The sequence below is a fragment of the Suncus etruscus genome, chromosome 4, assembly GCF_024139225.1.
Source record: "Suncus etruscus isolate mSunEtr1 chromosome 4, mSunEtr1.pri.cur, whole genome shotgun sequence".
NCBI classification, from domain to species: domain Eukaryota; kingdom Metazoa; phylum Chordata; class Mammalia; order Eulipotyphla; family Soricidae; genus Suncus; species Suncus etruscus.
The window spans coordinates 27,401,171-27,420,734 of record NC_064851.1 but is presented as its reverse complement, the minus strand read 5'-3'; the positions used below and the strand labels follow the sequence as shown (position 1 = coordinate 27,420,734).

Here is a 19,564-nt window from a genome sequence, read left to right as displayed (position 1 = left end):
AATCTAGGTTTGTCCTGGATCAGCTGCATGCAAGGCAAAAGCCCTACCCCAACCTGACCTATTTAAATAGAATTTCTATCTTCTGCCATTTTCTTACTCTACTTTATTTTTTGAAATTTTTTCCCCACAGTGCTTTTTACCACCTTATCTGTATTTCATTAATTTGCTAGTGCTCATGTTCTTATTATATAGAATAATAATAGCTCCGCAGGAGTGAAAGCTTTACTTTGTTTACAGCAGTGTCTTTCTAGCATCAAGTAAGTATTTCACACATATCTGTTGAGCAAATTACTGAGGTCTACCAGGGGAAATGCATATCATAACCCTACTTAATTTGCAACATAGACTTTGATGTCATTCCTACTTTCACTCTAACTCATCTCTCACTATCTCTTCCTTACATTGCACTTACCAACAATGTCAAGTGATTTGAAATTTTCCCGGGTAGTCTGTGGATTTGCATCTCTCCTTTATCTTTGTTTATACTTTTGCTCACTCTATCTGAAAGCCCCTTTCATTCTCTTTGCATCTGATTTATTTCTATTTATTTCATCTGAGCTCACACAGTGCTTGATCATCCCCTCCCTCTCTATCTGAGTCCCTCCAATGACCCCTATCTTTACGCTGATTGTTTACCCGCTATATGATATTACAACTCCCTTGGTGAAATACATGTAGTTCCTTCGGATATGATACAAAACTTTTATTCGCATTTGTAATTCTGACCCTCTATAGTACCTGGCACTTAATACATGTATGTTAAATACTAAAAGCGAAAACTAGCAATTTTTCACTCTTACTATTAGGGAGGGGTCTAGGCAGATTTTGAAAAGTATTTGAAGTAGATAAAACGTCCTGGGCTTCTTTTAATTGGTAAACTTCCAGCAGTTGGGGTAGAGGCAACTTTCTAGGCAAAGAATATCACACTGGTAGTCTTACAACTGTGAAAGTGAGCTCTGAGGTGGTCTGTAAATTGCCATATTTCTGGTACATTATATCATGAAAGTCTTAGAAATAAATTGGGAGACAAGATACCACAGATTTTTTCTGGGGTCAGATTGAAATGATAAAACTTAAAAAAATTTAACTTGAAATTTTTTTTTTTGTTGTTGTTTTCTGAGAGTGACACTCAGCAGTGCTTAAGGCTTACTCCTTTGCTCTGAATTAGCAGTGCTTGGAGGAATATATGGGATGGGGAGATAAAATTCGATGGGCTATTTGTATGGATTTTTATCCAGTGAGTAATGGATATTTTTGATGGTTTACAGGAGTTGGTGAATGGTCAAGACAAAATTGACTGATGTTTCAGAGTAAACTGGAAACGAGGATTAGAGTTAGAAGGACTGCAACAAGGCCAGAGTGATAGCACAGTGGGCCTTGTACGCAGCCGACCCAGGTTGGGTCCTTGGCATCCCATGTGGGATTACTTCAGGGAGTAATCTCTGAACATAGAGTCAGGAATAAAACTTTGTGTGCCACTGGCATGCTCTCCCCCCCCCCCCCAAGAAAAAAAAAACAAAAAAGAAAGGACTGCAAAAATCTAGAAAGAAGATGCGGACCTGCATTAAGCTTAAGAAAATAATAAGATGAATCTAAAAATAAAAAAAGCAGAGAAAGGGGCTGGAGCGATAGCACAGAGGTAGAGCATTTGCCTTGCACACAGCTGACCCAGATCCCCGGCATCTTATGGTCCCCCAAGCCAGAACCGATTTCTGAATGCATAGTCAGGAGTAATCCCTGAGCGTTGCCAGGTGTGGCCTCAAAACAAAAAACAAACAAACAAAACAGCAGAGAAAATGATTTCCTGTATTAGTAGAAAAATGAAAAGGAAGAAATAAAAATTTAAGACATAATCAAATAAAACAGGTAGTCTAGAAATATGAATTAACTTCAGCTATGAAGGATTCTGTTGATCACAATTGTTTCAATAAATAAAATTTTTTTAAAAAAAGATGAATTTACAGTGTAACAAGAATGAATGACAGGCAGGTAATGAATTAGTAGTAAATACTCTACTAAAATTAAGTTTATTATAGATTATATCACTTCTATTTAAATTAAAGATCAACACTTACCTATCACACCTTTTATCTTATAATGGTAATGTGGAAAATATTAATAATTCTGGTGAGAATGTTATGGTATGAATAATATAGTTATACCTACTAACTGCTAACCATGATACTGTGACCTAAATATAAAAACAAAATATCTAAGCCCACTATGTTAGTTTTAAATTATAAATAATTTTCTTACTATTTTATGTATAACATTTTTCCAAATATATGTTGAATCTGTTTCTCTGGCAGAACCTTGAAACAAAAGTTCTTTAATAATGTTCTTTTGGAAGCTGCTAAAAATAAAATCAGAAAATGTTTTCCTGTACCTGGTTGTCAATGATTCTTACAGTTAAAGATATTCTCTCATTTCACATTCTCTCACGCTGAGTTTACACATTTTAATTGTTTCATAATTATAGAGAACAAAAAGAGAAGCAAACCCCAGGTTGTTTGGTCATATTGTCTTCATCCAGAGACTGTAGGAATCTTGATTCTGAGAGAAGAAAGCAAATTTATGTCAAAGGACATGCCTGAAAAGCAAAGCCAAAGATGACTGCTTCTTTTTAAAGCCAAGAAATACCTATCTTATTTAAATTCTTTATTTCTATCTTTTTATTGTTGAGAATTTAAAGTAGAAAAATAAGAAACTTAATCTTAATGTTTTTAAATTGAGGACCTTGAAATTTGAATGATTTAGGAAACATTAAATTGCCATTATAAAATAAATCTATATTCATTAATATCAGGTATCAATTAGGAAAGAGAAATGGTACTGAAGTTATTTGGGGCATTATTCATGGCAATCTCACCTCCAAAATCTGCTACTACCGCATGACCATCTTCATAGAGAAGAATGTTGTGGCTGTAAAAAAATACATTATTTTAAGAATATCACAATTTTTTTCCTATTCCAACTGGTCTTAACAGGATGGATTTTTTTTTTATCTCAGATCCTAAATAAAACCTGAAAGGATAAGGGATGATAGGTTATTCTAACTTTCTTAACTTTACTCATTCAAAGGGAATATTACCAAATTTGACCATCTTGTATATGACTTTGAAAAGCATGCAAAATATTTTACCTATATAAATTCTATAAAATCTCATAAATCCCTCTTAGTTATATATTAGTGTTCAGTTCCTGAAAAATTACAGGAGGTTATAGGTTAAGAGTAACAGACATCTGTAAATATATTTGTGTTAGAGCAACTAAACCCTCTTACCAGAATTTTAGGTACAAGAACAGTTCAAGGTAGGGCTAAACAAAAATATAGTGAACAGTCTGTGAAAAATATTTTTGGCAGATACATTCTAATTATATTTCCAGATCAAATAAATGGTTTTAAAGTCTATGAAAAGAAGCTAGCTATACTACTTAAAGATCTGGAGAGGAAAAGTATAAAGATCATTACAGTACATTCATTCCTCCCTCCCTTCCTCCTTCCCTCCCTTCTTCCTTTCCTTCTTTCCTCCCTCTCTCCCTTTCTTCCTTCTTCCTCCCTTCCTTCTTCCCTCCCTCAATTCCTTCCTCTTACTCCCTTCCTTTCTTCCTCCCTTTCTCCCTCCCTCCCTTCCTTCCTCCAATTTTTCCTCCCTCTCTCCCTCCATCCCTTCTCTCCTTCCTTGTTCCCTTCCTTCTTTCCTCCCTTCCTCCCTCCCTCTATTCCTCCAGACTTCCCTCCCTCCCCTCCTTTCTCTCTTCTTTCCTTGCTCCCTTCCTCCTTATATTTCTTCCTTGGTCCCTTCCTCCTTCCCTCTCTTTATCCTTCCCTTTCTCCTTTCCTCCCTGCCTTTTTCCTCCCTCACTCCCTTCCTCCATTCCTCCCTCCCTCCCATTTTTCCACCTTTCCTCCTTTCCTCCCAACTTCCTTCCCTTCCTCCTCCCTCCTTCATTCCCCTTTCTTCCTTCCCTTTCTCCTTTTATCCTTCCCTTCCTCCCTCCCCCTTCCTTCCCTCCCTCCCTTCTTTCCCTTCCTTCCTTCTTTCCCTCCCTCCCTTGTTTTCCTTCCTTTCCTGCATATATTGTAAAACTCCATCTTTTTTGGAAAGTCCTATGTCCAATCAAGATACTTCCTGTCAAATCATTTTACTTGTTACTTGTGTGATTTTTAGTGAAATACTTTAGTGAATTTCTTTTCCTCTTTCCTTCCTTCTTTTTCTTTCTTCTCTTATCTTTCTTCCCTTTCTCTTTTCCTTTAGTGTTCTTTCATTTCTTTTCTTTATCTTCTTTCCTTCCTTCCTTCCCTCATTCCTCATCCTCTCCCTGCCCTCCCTCCCTCCTTCACTCCCTCCCTCCCTTTCTTCCTCCCTCCCTCCCTCCCTCCCTCCCTCCCTTCCTTCCTTCCTTCCTTCCTTCCTTCCTTCCTTCCTTCCTTCCTTCCTTCCTTCCTTCCTTCCTTCCTTCCTTCCTTCCTTCCTTCCTTCCTTCCTCTGTGCTCAGGAAGCACTTATTCTTGGCAATGCTCAGGGGACCATTTGGGGTGTCAGAGATGAACTCAGATGTGATCGCAAAACAAGAACAAAATGCAGTAAAAAGTGCTTGAAAGAAAAAGGCAAATAGTAAACAATGAATATTTACACATAAATAATTACAAATATACAGAAGCAGTCATCCTGGCATTCTAAAATCCTCCAAAACATCTTCAAAGGCAGGGAGAGTACCATTGAGGAATGATTTCCAGATAGCAGTGAGTTTGGTAAAACCATTAAGGGACATTAAATAAAGGTCATAAAACACTCAATTATTACAGTAATTTTGGGAACTTCTGTATTTCCAAAGGTGCATGTTATTTGCTAGTTTATAATTTGTGTCAAATAAAGCTTAAGTTTAGGAGAAAGTTGCTTTGTGATGAGTCAACCTTGTGGTGTAAGCACAGGAAGAGCTTTGCTGCCATCTTGGTTGTTTTGCGTGAAAGATGAAAGATCATAAAATCCAAGTGGATTAAAGACCTTGATATCAGACCTAATACCATAAAGTATATAGAACAACACGTTGGTAAAACACTCCATGACATTGAGACTAAAGGCATCTTCAAGGAGGAAACTGCACTTTCCAAACAAGTGGAAGCAGAGATCAACAGATGGGAATACATTAAACTGAGAAGTTCTGCACCTCAAAAGAAATAGTGCCCAGGATACAAGAGCCACCCACTGAGTGGGAGAAACTATTCACCCAACACCCATCAGATAAGGGGCTAATCTCCAAAATATACAGGGCACTTACAGAACTTTACAAGAAAAAAACATCTAATTCCATCAAAAAATGGGAGAAGAAATGAACAGAAGCCTTGATAAAAATGAAATACAAATGGTCAAAAGGCAAATGAAAAAATGCTCCTTGTCACTAATCATCAGGGAGATGCAAATCAAAACAACGATGAGATACCATCTCACACCACAGAGATTGGCATACATCACAAAGAATGAGAACAATCAGTGCTGGTGGGGATGGCGTGAGATAGTAACTCTTATCCACTGCTGGTGGGAATGCCGTCTAGTCCAATCTCTATGGAAAGCAATATGGATATTCTTCCAAAATCTGGAAATTGAGCTCCCATTCGACCCAGCTATTCCACTCCTAAGGATATACCCTAAGAACACAAGAATGCAATACAAAACCCCCTTCCTCACACCTATATTTATTGCAGCACTATTCACAATAGCCAGGCTCTGGAAACAACCAAGATGCCCTTCAACAGACGAAAGGCTAAAGAAACAGTGGTACATTTACACAATGGAATATTATGCAGCCGTCAGGAGAGATGAAGTCATAAAATTTTCCTATACATGGATGTACATGCAATCTATCATGCTGAGTGAAATAAGTCAGAGGGAGAGAGAGAGATGCAGAATAGTCTCACTCATCTATGGGTTTTAAGAAAAATAAAAGTCATTTTTGCAACAATCCTCAGAGACAATGAGAGGAGGTCTGGAACTTCCAGCTCACTTCATGAAGCTCACCACAAAGAGTGGTGAGTGCAGTTATAAAAATAACTACACTGAAAACTACCATAACCATGTGAATGAATGAGGGAACTGGAAAGCCTTTCTGGGGTACAGGTGGGGATGGGGTGGGATGGAGGGAGATTTGGGACATTGGTGGTGGGAATGTTGCAATGGTGAAGGGGGTGTTCTTTACATGACTGAAACCTAATCACAATCATATGTGTAATCAAGATGTTTAAATAAAGAAAAAAAAGATGAAAGATCATATGTTTAAATGTTTTTTACCATTGTGGGTAATTGTGCAGATTTATTTTTCCTGCTGTAAATGTCCAGTTATATGCTAGTGAATGCAGTACTTTCCTTCAAAGATGACAGTCTAATTGGAGTAAAATGTAAATTATAGTGACATTGTCATTACATTAATTAAAATTTATCAGGGTTTTCACTGTGAAAGATAAAATAATGCAGCAAATATCAGTATTAAAGAAGAATATTAACTCATTAGAAGAAATGGTCTGACAAAATAGAAACAAGAAGTGGTATTATAAAAGACAAGTACTTAGAATTAGAACCTAATGTTTTAATTCCTTTAACTGTATCTATAACTAGTATTCATTTTTCCAGGTTAGTTTCATTTTCAAAATCAAAACAGAACTGAAACAAGAAAAAGGAGTCCAGAAATTGCACATGATGGGGCTGGAGAGATAGCATGGAGGTAAAGCGTTTGCCTTGCATGCAGAAGGACAGTGGTTCAAATTCTGGCATCCTATATGGTCCCCCAAGCCTGCCAGGAGCGATTTCTGATGATAGAGCCAGGAGTAACCCCTGAGCACTGCTGGGTGTGACCCAAAAACAAAAACAAACAAACAAAATTGCACATGATAAAAAACTACTTGGGTTTTTGCACTGATTTGAACAAATTATATTATTGAACTTTTGTATCTTCTTTTATCATCTTTAAAATTTGCTAGAAGAAAAGTAAAAGAGATAATACAATATTTTTTAATTCTTAAAAAATATTAAAATAAAATTCTGATTGCTAACTAGGCATTGATTATTATCACTACTCATAAGATTTTATTTATATGATAGCTATACATAAATGACTTTTTTCATAAACTATAAAGTTATGTATGTTTTAGGTATAAAATAATGAGTCAGAAGCAAAGTGACTTCCTGAATCAAAACCCAAGATAAAAATTGACTATACTATAAACATTGAACTCACTCATAGTGCCAAAAAATATCTAGTCCTTCTATTCCAGGTGTCTAATTTTATAGAATGATATTTATTTTGATTGAATGACTGCATTTTACCTCAAGAAATCTTTGTTTCTCTAGCTTCAATTGATATTGTCATATTTGGACTTGTTTCTAGCTTTGTCTTTTATCATAAAGTGAATGATTTGGGTCAACTGTTTTTGTAAAAGAATAGAGTATTTATCTATTTGAGGTGCCCTTCTCTTACAGATCACTCCGCAAAAAAATGTTCTTTTAACCTTAACAATGCATGCACTTAGCAGAATACAAACTAAACTGAGGGCAATATTTACTTCATCCAAATAAGTGAAGTGAATACAATCCATGTTCTGACCTTCAGTTCTTTCTTCAGAACATTAGTGCAGGTTCACTTTCAGAAAAGGATAAGCTGCTTTCAATAGTATGTGTATGTGTGTGTGTGTGTGTGTGTGTGTGTGTGTGTGTGTGTTCATGTGTGTGTGCCTGGTGAGTGTTTCTTTTAAATGTTTTCTCTTAAACAAAAGTGAATAGAAGTTAAATTTGACTGGTTCCTTCTGACAAAAGAAAATTTTCTCCAACCTCAGAACTGAATTAATTTAATGAAGTCATTATGTAAGCATCATGAGTCTTTTTATTTTAATTGCCTGTATTGAAAATTTACCTAGAGTGCTCAAATGATTCATAATCAGTTGGTTATGCACTATAGTCCAATACTAATTGTGACAATTAATCAGACTGGCCTGATTATTAGACCATTTACAAATTCTGACTTTCTTCCAGAGTTGGCCTGAGGTTCACGATTGCCTTAGAAAGATCACAGTGACTTTTTCTTGTTTCTCTTGCTTTGCCATTACTTAGGTATCTATAAGTCTTTTAAAATTTAAAATACTAATTTGTTTTTCTGCATTATAGATCTACATAATTTCCTGTATCAGTTTCTACTAATGAACACTGTTTTTAAGACATCATGGCCAATCTTCCAGAATTCTTATATGAAGAGATGATACCCCCAGAAGGATAAATCTACTAACACAATCACAATGCTTCCTAGACTTCCTATAAGCCAGTGTTTTCTAATATATGCTTGAAAGTGATTCAATTACATGATTAAAGACACATGGCTATCAGCATGTCTGGATGCATTCCAAGGGTTAAATCAGACTAAGCAATTAGGCTTTATTTTCAGTCTCATTACATTGTGAAAGTCATTAATTTACAAACACATCTGTTTGACAAGCAGTCATTCAGACCTGAGGCTGAGAAGTTCTGAATATGCCTGTTGACACATTGTACTGATGTTCCTAGTGATGTACTGGGACTCTTTCCCTGTTCTTTTCTCTCCCTGGGGAATCTCATCTTTTAGACCTTTGGCAGGAGCAATGACATTGTCCTCCCCAGCCATGCTTGAAATCACATCCTTAAATTTTTGTCAACTCCAAGCTCAATACATTAATGAGGTATGTGACCCCAGACACTACACTGCTTCTCATTTGCTTCAAGCATAAAGTACAGTGGAAATTCTCTCCCTACCCACCACTCTTGTTCTCAACATAAACCCCATCCAATAAAGCTGGGAACAACTTCTTGGCTGCTTGTAATTTTCTATTGCATGCAGAATTTTAGTACTTGGAACCTGTGATACTTTGTACTTGGGAATTTAATAGCAACCAATGCACTTATTTCAATAAGACTTTGTTGGTTTTGTTCTTCTGCTAAAAAAGTAGCCTCTCTCAAAGTCTTTTTTTTGAGAGGGGGCATACCTGTCAATGTTCAAGAGTTTTTCCTAGTTCTGTGATCATGAGTGACCCCTCACAATGCTGAGAAGACCATATGAGATGCAGGAGATAAAACTGAGGTTGTAAAAGCAAAGACTTTGTCTTTATGACCCTATCACTCTATTTTTATATCATAATTACCAGAGCATCCCTGGCCAAAGCCAGAAAGGCACAAACTTATGCTTTTCTATTAATTATCTAGAAGGCATTTGTTTACTAAAAATAAAGACTGTAATTTTGTCTTCCAGTGTTGCCCAGAAGCAGTCATAATTTGACAGACTTCAGATCCCTGTATCAAACCTTCATTCTTTAGAAAATGAAGGCAAGAGCCTCAACAAAAGTGAAATAATTCCATATGTTCATTCAGGAACAGCAATACACAGATCTTGAACATAATCTGGGTAAGAGAGAAGGAATTTTGCAGAGCCCCATATCATGAACTTCTAAACATTGAAAGCCTAGTTTCAATGAACTCATGGAAACCATGGAAACAGAAAACTTCAATAAATGCAAAGGATTGCAGAACCTTGACTTTTCCTAAAACAAACTTCAATCTGTCAGTAGAAGTATATTTGAAGGCTTACCTTTAAAGCTGCTGGATTTGTCCCATTGCCAGTGGGATTGAGGTGGTGGATTATAAGATTTGTATTGTAGTTAAACCCATTTATTGAGGGTAATGTGAAAAAATTCCACACTCTTCACTTACTATTTGCTCAGTACCATGAAATGCAAGTTGAAGAGGTGATAATTACTGAAAAAAATCTAAGCACTCAGGCACATACTATTGGAGGTTTTTACAGTGAATGCCTTAGAATCAACAAGTAAATATGATATGATTCCCCTTAATAATATTAAAACAGGTGCAAAGTGATAAATTGAATATATCTGAATACTGAATTGCAAAAGTAATATTACAGGAGATAATAGATCTTTATTTGCTAGATGTCATTTTATTTTAACTTAAAATTATAAAGAGAATATATATATATATATATATATATATATATTCTCTTTATAATTGTAAAGCATTATATAGACTAACCATTTTTCATTGGCTCTAATATTTGTTTAATACATTAGGACCATGGATCAATAGAGTCATTTAACTCAAGGTAGTTGTAAATTCTAGCTATGGAAATTATAGGAGGATAGTAACAGGAAATTTTCTCCCACAAGCATATAGTTAGATCTAATATTAACTCCTTGAAATAGTCTATTTAATAGTCACTCAGACATTGAGTCCTTTATTTCTGCATGCTAATGTAAAACCTGGACTGTGGTGACAAAAAAAAAAAAAAGGGACCAGAGAATAGAAAGAGAAAGAATAGGAGCAAAAATATGTGAAAGGCAAGTAGAGAAAAAGGAAAAGCATGTGAGTTCAGTCTGGTAGTCAGCATTGATCATATTTGTGCCAAATTTCCAGCTAGAAGAGAGAACTGAGCTTAAAAATAAAAACTGAGAAGAAGGCTGGTTTTATCAACAAGAGAGGTTTTCTATATTAAGTTGAGCTGTCTGAAACTTGGGCATTTCTAGGAGAGCAAGCACAGTGGCTATACCTCTGAAAAAACAGAGGTTTTACTTCTGTAGTCTTGATTTTTAAGAATTGCCTCTGCTAACCTTACAGTGAGCCACAAATGCATGTTTAAAATATTGCTTTTGGAGAATTTGCTTGCGATCTTTTTGGCGTTAACCAATTTATAGATAATGCAGGAAATGTAACTACTTACTTACTGAACCTATCTAAAGTTATGGCTTTTCCTTGGGTATCTCTATATCCAAGTAGTGAACACAGAAAAACTAAATGTCCATGTCTATAAAGGAGTGGGTTAGTTTCACATGCCTTCCATCAAGGACACTTTAAAAGTTCAAAAACAACAATCCTATTATTTTTTAAAAGCCCGCTGAACCATTCAGCATTTCTTCAGTTGAAGAGAAGTGAAACCATGAGTTTTTTTTTTCCCCCAAGGCACTAGATCTATCCCCTTGGGATAGATAATACTTCTGTATTAGTCACAGAAATGTAAGTTATCAACCATGACAGTTTAGGGCTATTTCAGTTAGAACCCCTTATCAATGCTGTGTGAATGCCATCACAATATCCCCTGGCTCCATCTCCTATTTCCTTCCCTTTGTTCATGTAGACCTTCTAAATGTGAATTCACTTCCAACTTCGCCTCTAAATAAATATTCCCCATTTTTAATAATTTCTTCTTATCCATGCTTTCATAGCATTTGTTCCCACTAAAATTATAAACTCCCCAGGAATAAGATCCATGAGGGACAGAAAGTGATGATGACTATAAATTAAAATTCCTTCTCGATACTAGAAATAAAAGGTAAGAAAGATAGAATAGGGATGATAGGGAAATTTACATTATGGTTTATTGGATTGTTTTACTAGGGAATAATTTATAATGAGATGGTTAAACAGGGGAATAACTTCTCAAGTCCATAGTTTGATTTCAGAACAAATTGGTTATGTTTTCTACAAATATACAAATTTGCAACCTAAAATCAATGTTTGGATACTTAAATCTTAGAAAAAACAATCTTCCTGTTGTAAGTCTTATTTCAGGTAAATTGTTTTTTGTTTTTTTTTTTTTTGGGGGGGGGGTTGGGTTACACTCCGTGTGGGTGTCCCAGACTGCAGGAACACCAATTAAGATGTGGTTATTCTTTCTTGGAGGGAGATCACACAAACACAAAGACAAAGACAGACAAGGAGACAGACAAAAGTGGGAAATGGATTCCAGCCAAATCCGAATCCAATTCAAAAAAAAAAAAAATCTTAATTGTTTAACATTCTATTCTCAAGGCTGCCTGCATTTAGCAAAGTTCTGTGCCTGTCACAAGGCTCTGCATTTTAGCTATGTGTTTATTACAAGGCCCTGCTTTTTAGCTAAGTTTTCTGCCTGTTCTTAAGGGCTCCTGTCAACCCAGAAGCATTCAGAGGTTACTCCTGGCTCTACATCAGATATTGCTCCTGGCAGGCTCAGGGGATTCTATGGAATGGCAGGATTCAAACCACCATTCTTCTGCATGCAAGGCAGACACCCTACCTCCATGCTATCTCTCAGGCCAATTTTCAGGTAAACTTCTATCAACTTACTCTATAGTCAAAATTTACCCAAAATATTTGGTTAATATTTAATTGATCTCTATATATGGGAGAAGCTTTGTAACAAGCATACTTTTTACAGTAAAGATAAGAAAATGAGCTGAATAAACATTTTACTCTGCTAATCCCTGCTAGGCCTGAGTACCTCTGCTTAAAGTGCTATTCACATAAACCCCTTTCAGCCCCTTGTCCTTCCTGTTCTTGGCTCCTTATGTATTATTCAAATACTCTAGAAACTCTAAGGCAGAATGCCTATGACATCTGTAGTTAAACACTTTAAAACACATACTCTATTTTGACATCCAGAGGGCACACCCTGCTTTCCCTAATCCCCTTACTAGGTATTAACTAAACACAGAAGCACACACCCTGTTTTAATCCTGTCTCACACATCCTGCCCAATAGGGCTGACACCTTACCCTCCCCTAAAATAAATGTCCATTTCCCACCTACAATAAACTAAATTACTCTCCCTGAAGGGTCTGATGATGCATTTTTATGATAGAACTATTCTTTTCAATGAGATCCGACCTCATCGGTGACTTCTACAACTTTGGATCTGACCATTTCTGCTTCATTTACAAACATCATTTTTGGGTTTTATGGTCAGATTTAATATATTCTCCTGGGCCATTTTTTATTCACGTTTATTTGTTTCTTTTTTTTTAATGAAAATGGAATAGTAACATTTTTCAAAATGCAAAGAAAAATAGCATAGGTCATGTTTGTATTTGAAGAAACAAATGGGAAATCTGAGAATATTAGAGTAATAGAACCTGAGATAATAAACCTGAGATCCTGACTTTGTCTTTATAGTCATAAGGAAGGAGTTTTCTTCTTCAATTAAAATTAGAATTTATAATTAGTCTTAGACTTAAAGTCTCACGTATCTAGAGAAGTACCACTAAAAAGGTTTCTTCTAAACCTGGGTGACAAAGTGAAGGTACAGTGGGGACCAGAGACTGACCATTGATTGCATCATATTGTATTCATATTTGTGGTCCAAGAGAGATGCTTCAAAATTATGTTTTTCTGTAGTACATTTACACATGGAATACTATGTAGCTGTCAGAAATATGAAGTCATGAAATTTTCCTATACATGAGTAACATGGAAACTATTATGCTCAGTGAAATAAGTCAGAGGGAAATAGATAGACATAGAACATCTATGGGACTTAAAATAAAAGACATTATTGTATAATACCCAGAGACAATCGAGATGAAGGCTGACAGCCATGATATGAAGCTTACCACAAAGAGTGGTGAGTCCAATGTAGTTGAAATAGCTAAAATGACAACTATCATGACAATGGGAGTGAGGAAAGAAGTAGAATGCCTGTCTCCAATACAGGCAAGGGGTGGGAGAGGAGGGAGTTGGGGGCATTGGTGGTGGGAATGTTGCAAAGGTGAAGAGGGTTGTTCTTTATTATAACTAAAACCCAACTACAAACATGTTTGTAATCATGCTTCTTAAAGATATTTTAAAACATTGTGTTTCCTGATTGGTCCTCATAATTTTCATCTAGATTAAGAGTCAGCAAGTCTATCTAATATTGGGGGTTGAGACCTCTTTAGATCAGAGCTGAATAATTTGGATGCAGTTGCAATCTGAGTGCAGGGTTGGGAGAACCAGGAGAGAACAGAGTAGATCTGGCTAGAAATTGGTCCTCTTTAAGCAGAAAATAGCAATGCCAGAGATTGAGTCTCAGAGAAGAAAGATCAAAGCTTCAGTATATATACAGGCAAGTAGAGACTATCTGCATGGTCTTTTTTGTTCTACTCTCACATTTGTGGCTAAGCTAAGGAGGTAATATTTGCTCTTCAGCCTCCAGTTCATATATCAGCCTTATTCATCAAAAACTACTCATACTCAAAATAGTAGCAATCTGAATAACAATCTAACATTTTCCTCCTTTTTATTTATTAGTTCCTTACCTTATAGCTATCTTATAGCTCCTTGTTTTATCTTATAGTTCCTTAAGTATTATTCAAATACTCTAGAAACTCTAAGGCAAAATGCCTATGACATCTGTAGTTAAATACTTTAAAACACATACTCTATTTTGACATCCAGAGGGCACACCCTGCTTTCCCTAATCCCCTTACTAGGTATTAACTAAACACAAAAGAATTCAATAAGCATGTCATTCAAACCAACAGGAGAGTTTGAGTTCAAATATCATCTCTGCTGTTTAGCTAAACAGAGTGGCTTGGGGAAAAAAAATTAACTTACTGAACCTTTTTTTGTTGTTGTTGTTGTTGTTCTTTAGCAATGTTTATTTATTTTTTAATAGAAACTTTATTTATTAGTTCCTTATCTTACCCATAGTAGAACTTGAGGTTGAAGGACAGAAGGTCATTTTCATTGAGATACAGGCTGGTGGTATGGTACTCAAAGTTTCGGGCTCTGGCTAATTAAGCAGAACTACTAAATCTGGCAGTATTTGCGGGTATCACTGGGGCACATGAAGTGATTATGATTTTTTTCTTTAAAAAACTTTTGTGGGCCCGGAGATATAGCGCAACGGTGTTTGCCTTGCAAGCAGCCGATCCAGGACCTAAGGTGGTTGGTTCGAATCCTGGTGTCCCATATGGTCCCCCGTGCCTGCCAGGAGCTATTTCTGAGCAGACAGCCAGGAGTAACCCCTGAGCACCGCTGGATGTGGCCCAAAATCCAAAAAAAAAAATTTTTTTTTTTGTAGTTTAGGTAACATAGTTGCAACAGTGGTTAAAGTTTATGGGATTAATGTTAAAAATTATTGTACCCCACTGTTACCAAAGTTTTCATGAAACTCTATCACTGCCCCTATGTCAAATAATAGGTCTTTCTTTCTTCCCTTCCTACCACTAGTTCTATAATCCTAGGCCCAAATTTTGTAATTGTTTGATACCAACTAATCCCTTTTCTCTCTCTCTCACTCTCTCTCTCTCCCCCTAATATACAGATAAGTGAGAGCATCCTATATTTTTGTGTTTTTTTTTCTGACCTATTCTGCTTAACATGATACTCTTCCTGTATATAGCAAACTATATGACTTTTTATCATTCCTTACAGATACACAGTATTCTGTTGTATATTTAAGCCACAATTTTTTTGAAGAGTTTCTTATTCTTACTACTTAAACTTCTTTAATGACCATCCTTTCCATAATCCACAAGTCTCATTTTATCCCCTATCACTCCAATAAACTTTCTTTTGGAAGATAATGTATATGTTGCTAAATTATATGGATTAATTACCCAAATTTTTATATACTATCCTGAGTCTTCTATCATCTTGATCAAAGCCTGCTTCTCTTTCTTTAATGGTGGTGCATCATCAAAATTTGAGCATTTCACATAAAACTAGAGCACTTTTGTCTTTTCTAATTATCAAACCACTAGCAAAATTCTATCAATTCTCCTTTTCTAATATTTTCCACAAGGGTCAGTAGGCAGTACATCTATTACTCAATTCAATAGTGAGCATGTATCACCTTACGGAGAGTAGCAATTTAGGGGCTGGAGATATAGCACAGCGGTAAGGTGTTTGCCTTGCATGCAGAAGGACAGTGGTTCGAATCCCAGCATCCCATATAGACTCCCGAGCCTGCCAGAGGCAATTTCTGAGCATAGAGCCAGTAGTAGCCCCTGAGCACTGCCAGGTGTGACCCCAAAAAACCAAACATAGAAAGTAATTTAAGAGTCTGTCTATTGAGGTCCTATTTTTAGTAAAATATATATTTAAGGGATATCTTTCCAGTGGTAAGCATGGTATTAGCATTTAGGTAACACAAAAGCAACAAGACAAACATATATCATTATGCATCTGGAATAGTTCCAAGCAATTTACATTCATTAATTTGTTGCAAATTAATGTGGTGATATAATTGACAATTTTAAAGGTGAAGAAACTACATCCAAAAAGTCAAGTAACTTCTTTTCACAACTAGGTAACACATGTAGGAATTTCAAGTTCTTCATATTATTTCATTTTCATAGTTGTTTGATATGGTAGTATTATACTTTCCTTTCCAGTTGTGGAATCAAAGCCAAGAGTTTGAAATAATTTTCATTTATCCACATACTTAATAAAAGTGTCAGAATAATGATTAGAATTCACATTCAGTTGTCTTCAAACACTGTTTTTCTCTATTATGTTCTGACAGGGTTACACTAAATGGTATGAGAAAAATTACATGGCAAAGTACATTCTGAATTCTGCGTATTTTTTATAACTTGTAAATCTTTGATCTGAAGATTGTTTTTAAAGCAAACAAGAAATGGGAACAAAAGCAATAGTAGAGTAGGTATAACCCTTTCCTGTGTCAGTCAACTAGAGTTCTGCATCCTATATGGTGCTCTGAGCACATACAGGAGTGATTTTTGAGTGTTGAGCCAAGAATAAAACCTGAGCATATCGGGGTGTGGCCCCTAAAGAAATAAAAACTAAAGGATGAAAGAAAAATAAGTGTATGTAATAATATATCTGTGTATTATGTCTATAAAATGTAAAAATGTACATTAAATTTATAATTAGGTATATAAATATATATTAGGTATATAATATACCTAAGTGTATTAAGTCCATACAAAATGTATACCATAATATAATATATAATAATATATAATGTATATTATAAAATAATATAACCAAGATGTATAATATGCCTAATAATATATAGTATAAAATAAATATTATAACATAAAATATTATATACTACATATAATATTATATTGCATATAATAATATACCTAAGTGTATTTCTATGCAATGTAAAAAATAAATAAGGACATTAAAATGGCATAAAATGATGCCTAATTAAAAATGCTGAGTCTTGTAGAACAAAGTCAAAAGAGGAAATAAGATGTAGGTGTAGTGAGATTGTATTGAGAATGATTTGGGGTGGGGGCAGGCAGTAGTGGTAGAGGATGCTTTACCTGTGGTTCTGAAGAAAGAATGAAGCTGAAACAAGGAAAGATAAATTGCTTTGAGAGTGTTCAGAAAACCTAATGAGAATGTGTTAAGTGAAAATGTGATGTGTGACTAAATAGTTCAACAACATGCATATTTCATGATGTTGATTTTATGTGACTTGGTTACTTACTAATCTAATAGCTGAAATAAAGCCAGAAATAACCAGTGATTTTCATCCTTTGCCAGCAGTTACCTGGACTTCACATATACCATGAATGAGATCATAATTTAAAAATGTCTACAAGGTATTTGGCACACAATAGATGCATTGTACTCTATACTAAGTACAGAACAATTTGTTCCTTAAATGTTAGAAGATCTTGGAAGTTTTTTTTGTCTTTATGTTTTCATTTTGCATATAACTTCTACTTAACTATAGAACAATGGAAACAGCAGTTTTATAAATATTGCCCACATTCTCAAGAAGAAAATGGAAACATTAAATTACTTGCCTGGAGTCCATATTTTAATTTGGAGAAGTCTCAAACTCAGTCACTTGAAGACTGGAGAGTTCTCTTGGACTGAAGAATCAGTAAGCATGTCATTCAAGCCAACAGGAGAGTTTGAGTTCAAATATCATCTCTGCTGTTTAGCTAAACAGAGTGACTTGGGGGGAAAAATTAACTTACTGAACATTTTTTTGTTGTTGTTGTTCTTTAGCAATGTTTATTTATTTTTTAATAGGGACTTTTACAACAGTGCATTACAATGACTTTTTCATTCTGTTTTCTTTGGGAATTGACTTCTTCAGCCTCTGCTTTCCCTTGCAGTCAAACTTTACCATAGGTTGAGGATGATGGACAGGTGTGTGCTCAGAAGATCCAGAAATTGCAGACATGCCCCACAAACTCAAAAGTTCAAAGGAACTTGGGCTGCTCACCCCAGCAAGTTCAACAAAGGGACACAGGTGACATGTGCTCACCTTCTCTCCAGATGGAACTGCATGTTATAAAATAATCTATACAAATGTTGTATAAAAATTCTCTTTCATATGCCACATTCATAGAGCCCCACCACCAGAATTCACAAGGTCTTTAATTTATCTTTAAAACAAAGGGGTTTCATTTGGGGGTTGAGTTAAAAAATTAAAAGAAAAAACAAAAAAACAAAGTCCTAGTTGTTTTGGGACATTTAAGTGCACAGAAAATTGTTCCCCTCTTCATTGGGCCTGGGCCTAGGACGCTGACAGTGGAACTGTGGCTGTGGGTCTCAGTTCTGCTCTTCCCCGCAGGTCACAGACTCTCCCTATCTCTAGGTAGAGAAAGGAAGGGGCCAGAGGTAGGTAAGAAAGGAGATCTGTTATGAAGCACTGTGTGTTTTAAATAAAATAATATTTGTGAAAGAAATTTATTTTGCAAATTTCTGACATGGTATTTTCTTAATAAAACAATAAGAAGAAATTGAAATGCCAGCACCAGAAAATCAGTTAGTAAGGTTTTCATAAAATAGATTGAGAATGATAACTAAAATAAGTAAACAATATATATCTAACAGAATTATTTAAAAATTACCTTTATTTTATGATTTTAGGATATGTAGAAACAATCTTAAACAGAGAGTGAAATAGCAAAAACCCCTAGATAGGGATCACTGGAAGGCATTTTGGAAGGTGAAGGGACACTCAATATCTCAAGATACAAGTAATTACATATACCCGAAGCATTAATCTAGCCCCAAATTAAAAATAATCTTTCTCAGAAGGAGGAAAACGTTCCTACGAAGAAGCAATTTTATTAAACAAATAAAAATACCTACTAGCCTTTTATCTATATATATGTCTTCTTCAAAGATGTCTTTCTCCTCCACCCCCCTTATTCTTTTGTTTTGGGGGTGCTCAGGAATTCTCTCTGGCTCTGCTCTAAGAAATCTATCCTGGCAGGCTCAGGAGACATATGGGATGCCAGAGATGAAATCTGGGTAGGCTGCGCTCAAGGCAAATGCCCTACCCGCTGTGCTATTGCTCCGGCCCTCTCCTGTCTCCATTTTGATGGGACTGTTTCTCTAGAATTTCTGTTAAGAGCTTTGTATAACTTCGATATTGTCTTTATGTGACTAATATTGTGTGAAATATTTTTCTCCCATTCAGTGAGCTTTCTTTTTATTTAAACCCAGGTATTACCTTTCATCGTACAAGTCCTAATTTTATGTAATTTTATTTGTTCATCGTTGTTTTTGTTATTTTTGAAACTGAAATCAAAACATTGAAGATCCTTCTGAGTACCATAATCTGTGAAGTTATATGTATGTTTTTGTGAATATATTTTATGGATTCTAGTTTAATTTCAAGGTTTTTACGTTGTATTAAGTTTTGTTTATATGTGAGACACAATCCAGTTTCATTTTATTACATGTGACCATCTTTTTTCAGGGTGCCATTTGTTGAAGAGCAACCTTGCCCAGTTTATGAACACAACTCCTTTGTTTATCATCATTTGTTATGAGGAATTACAGTCAGATATCACCTCAGG

General features: G+C 35.5%; 1 protein-coding gene across 1 annotated transcript in view; it reads right to left on the bottom strand.

Annotated features, from left to right (window-relative positions):
• The window catches only part of TNNI3K (TNNI3 interacting kinase), a 307,398-nt gene that overhangs the window by 119,350 nt on the left and 168,484 nt on the right, over nt 1-19,564 (bottom strand). Inside the window, exons 18-19 of the mRNA XM_049772005.1 lie at nt 2,870-2,922; nt 2,501-2,553 (exon numbers count right to left, since the gene is read on the bottom strand). Of these exons, the coding sequence (XP_049627962.1) occupies nt 2,501-2,553; nt 2,870-2,922 (106 nt within the window). The remainder of the gene's footprint in view (nt 1-2,500; nt 2,554-2,869; nt 2,923-19,564) is intronic.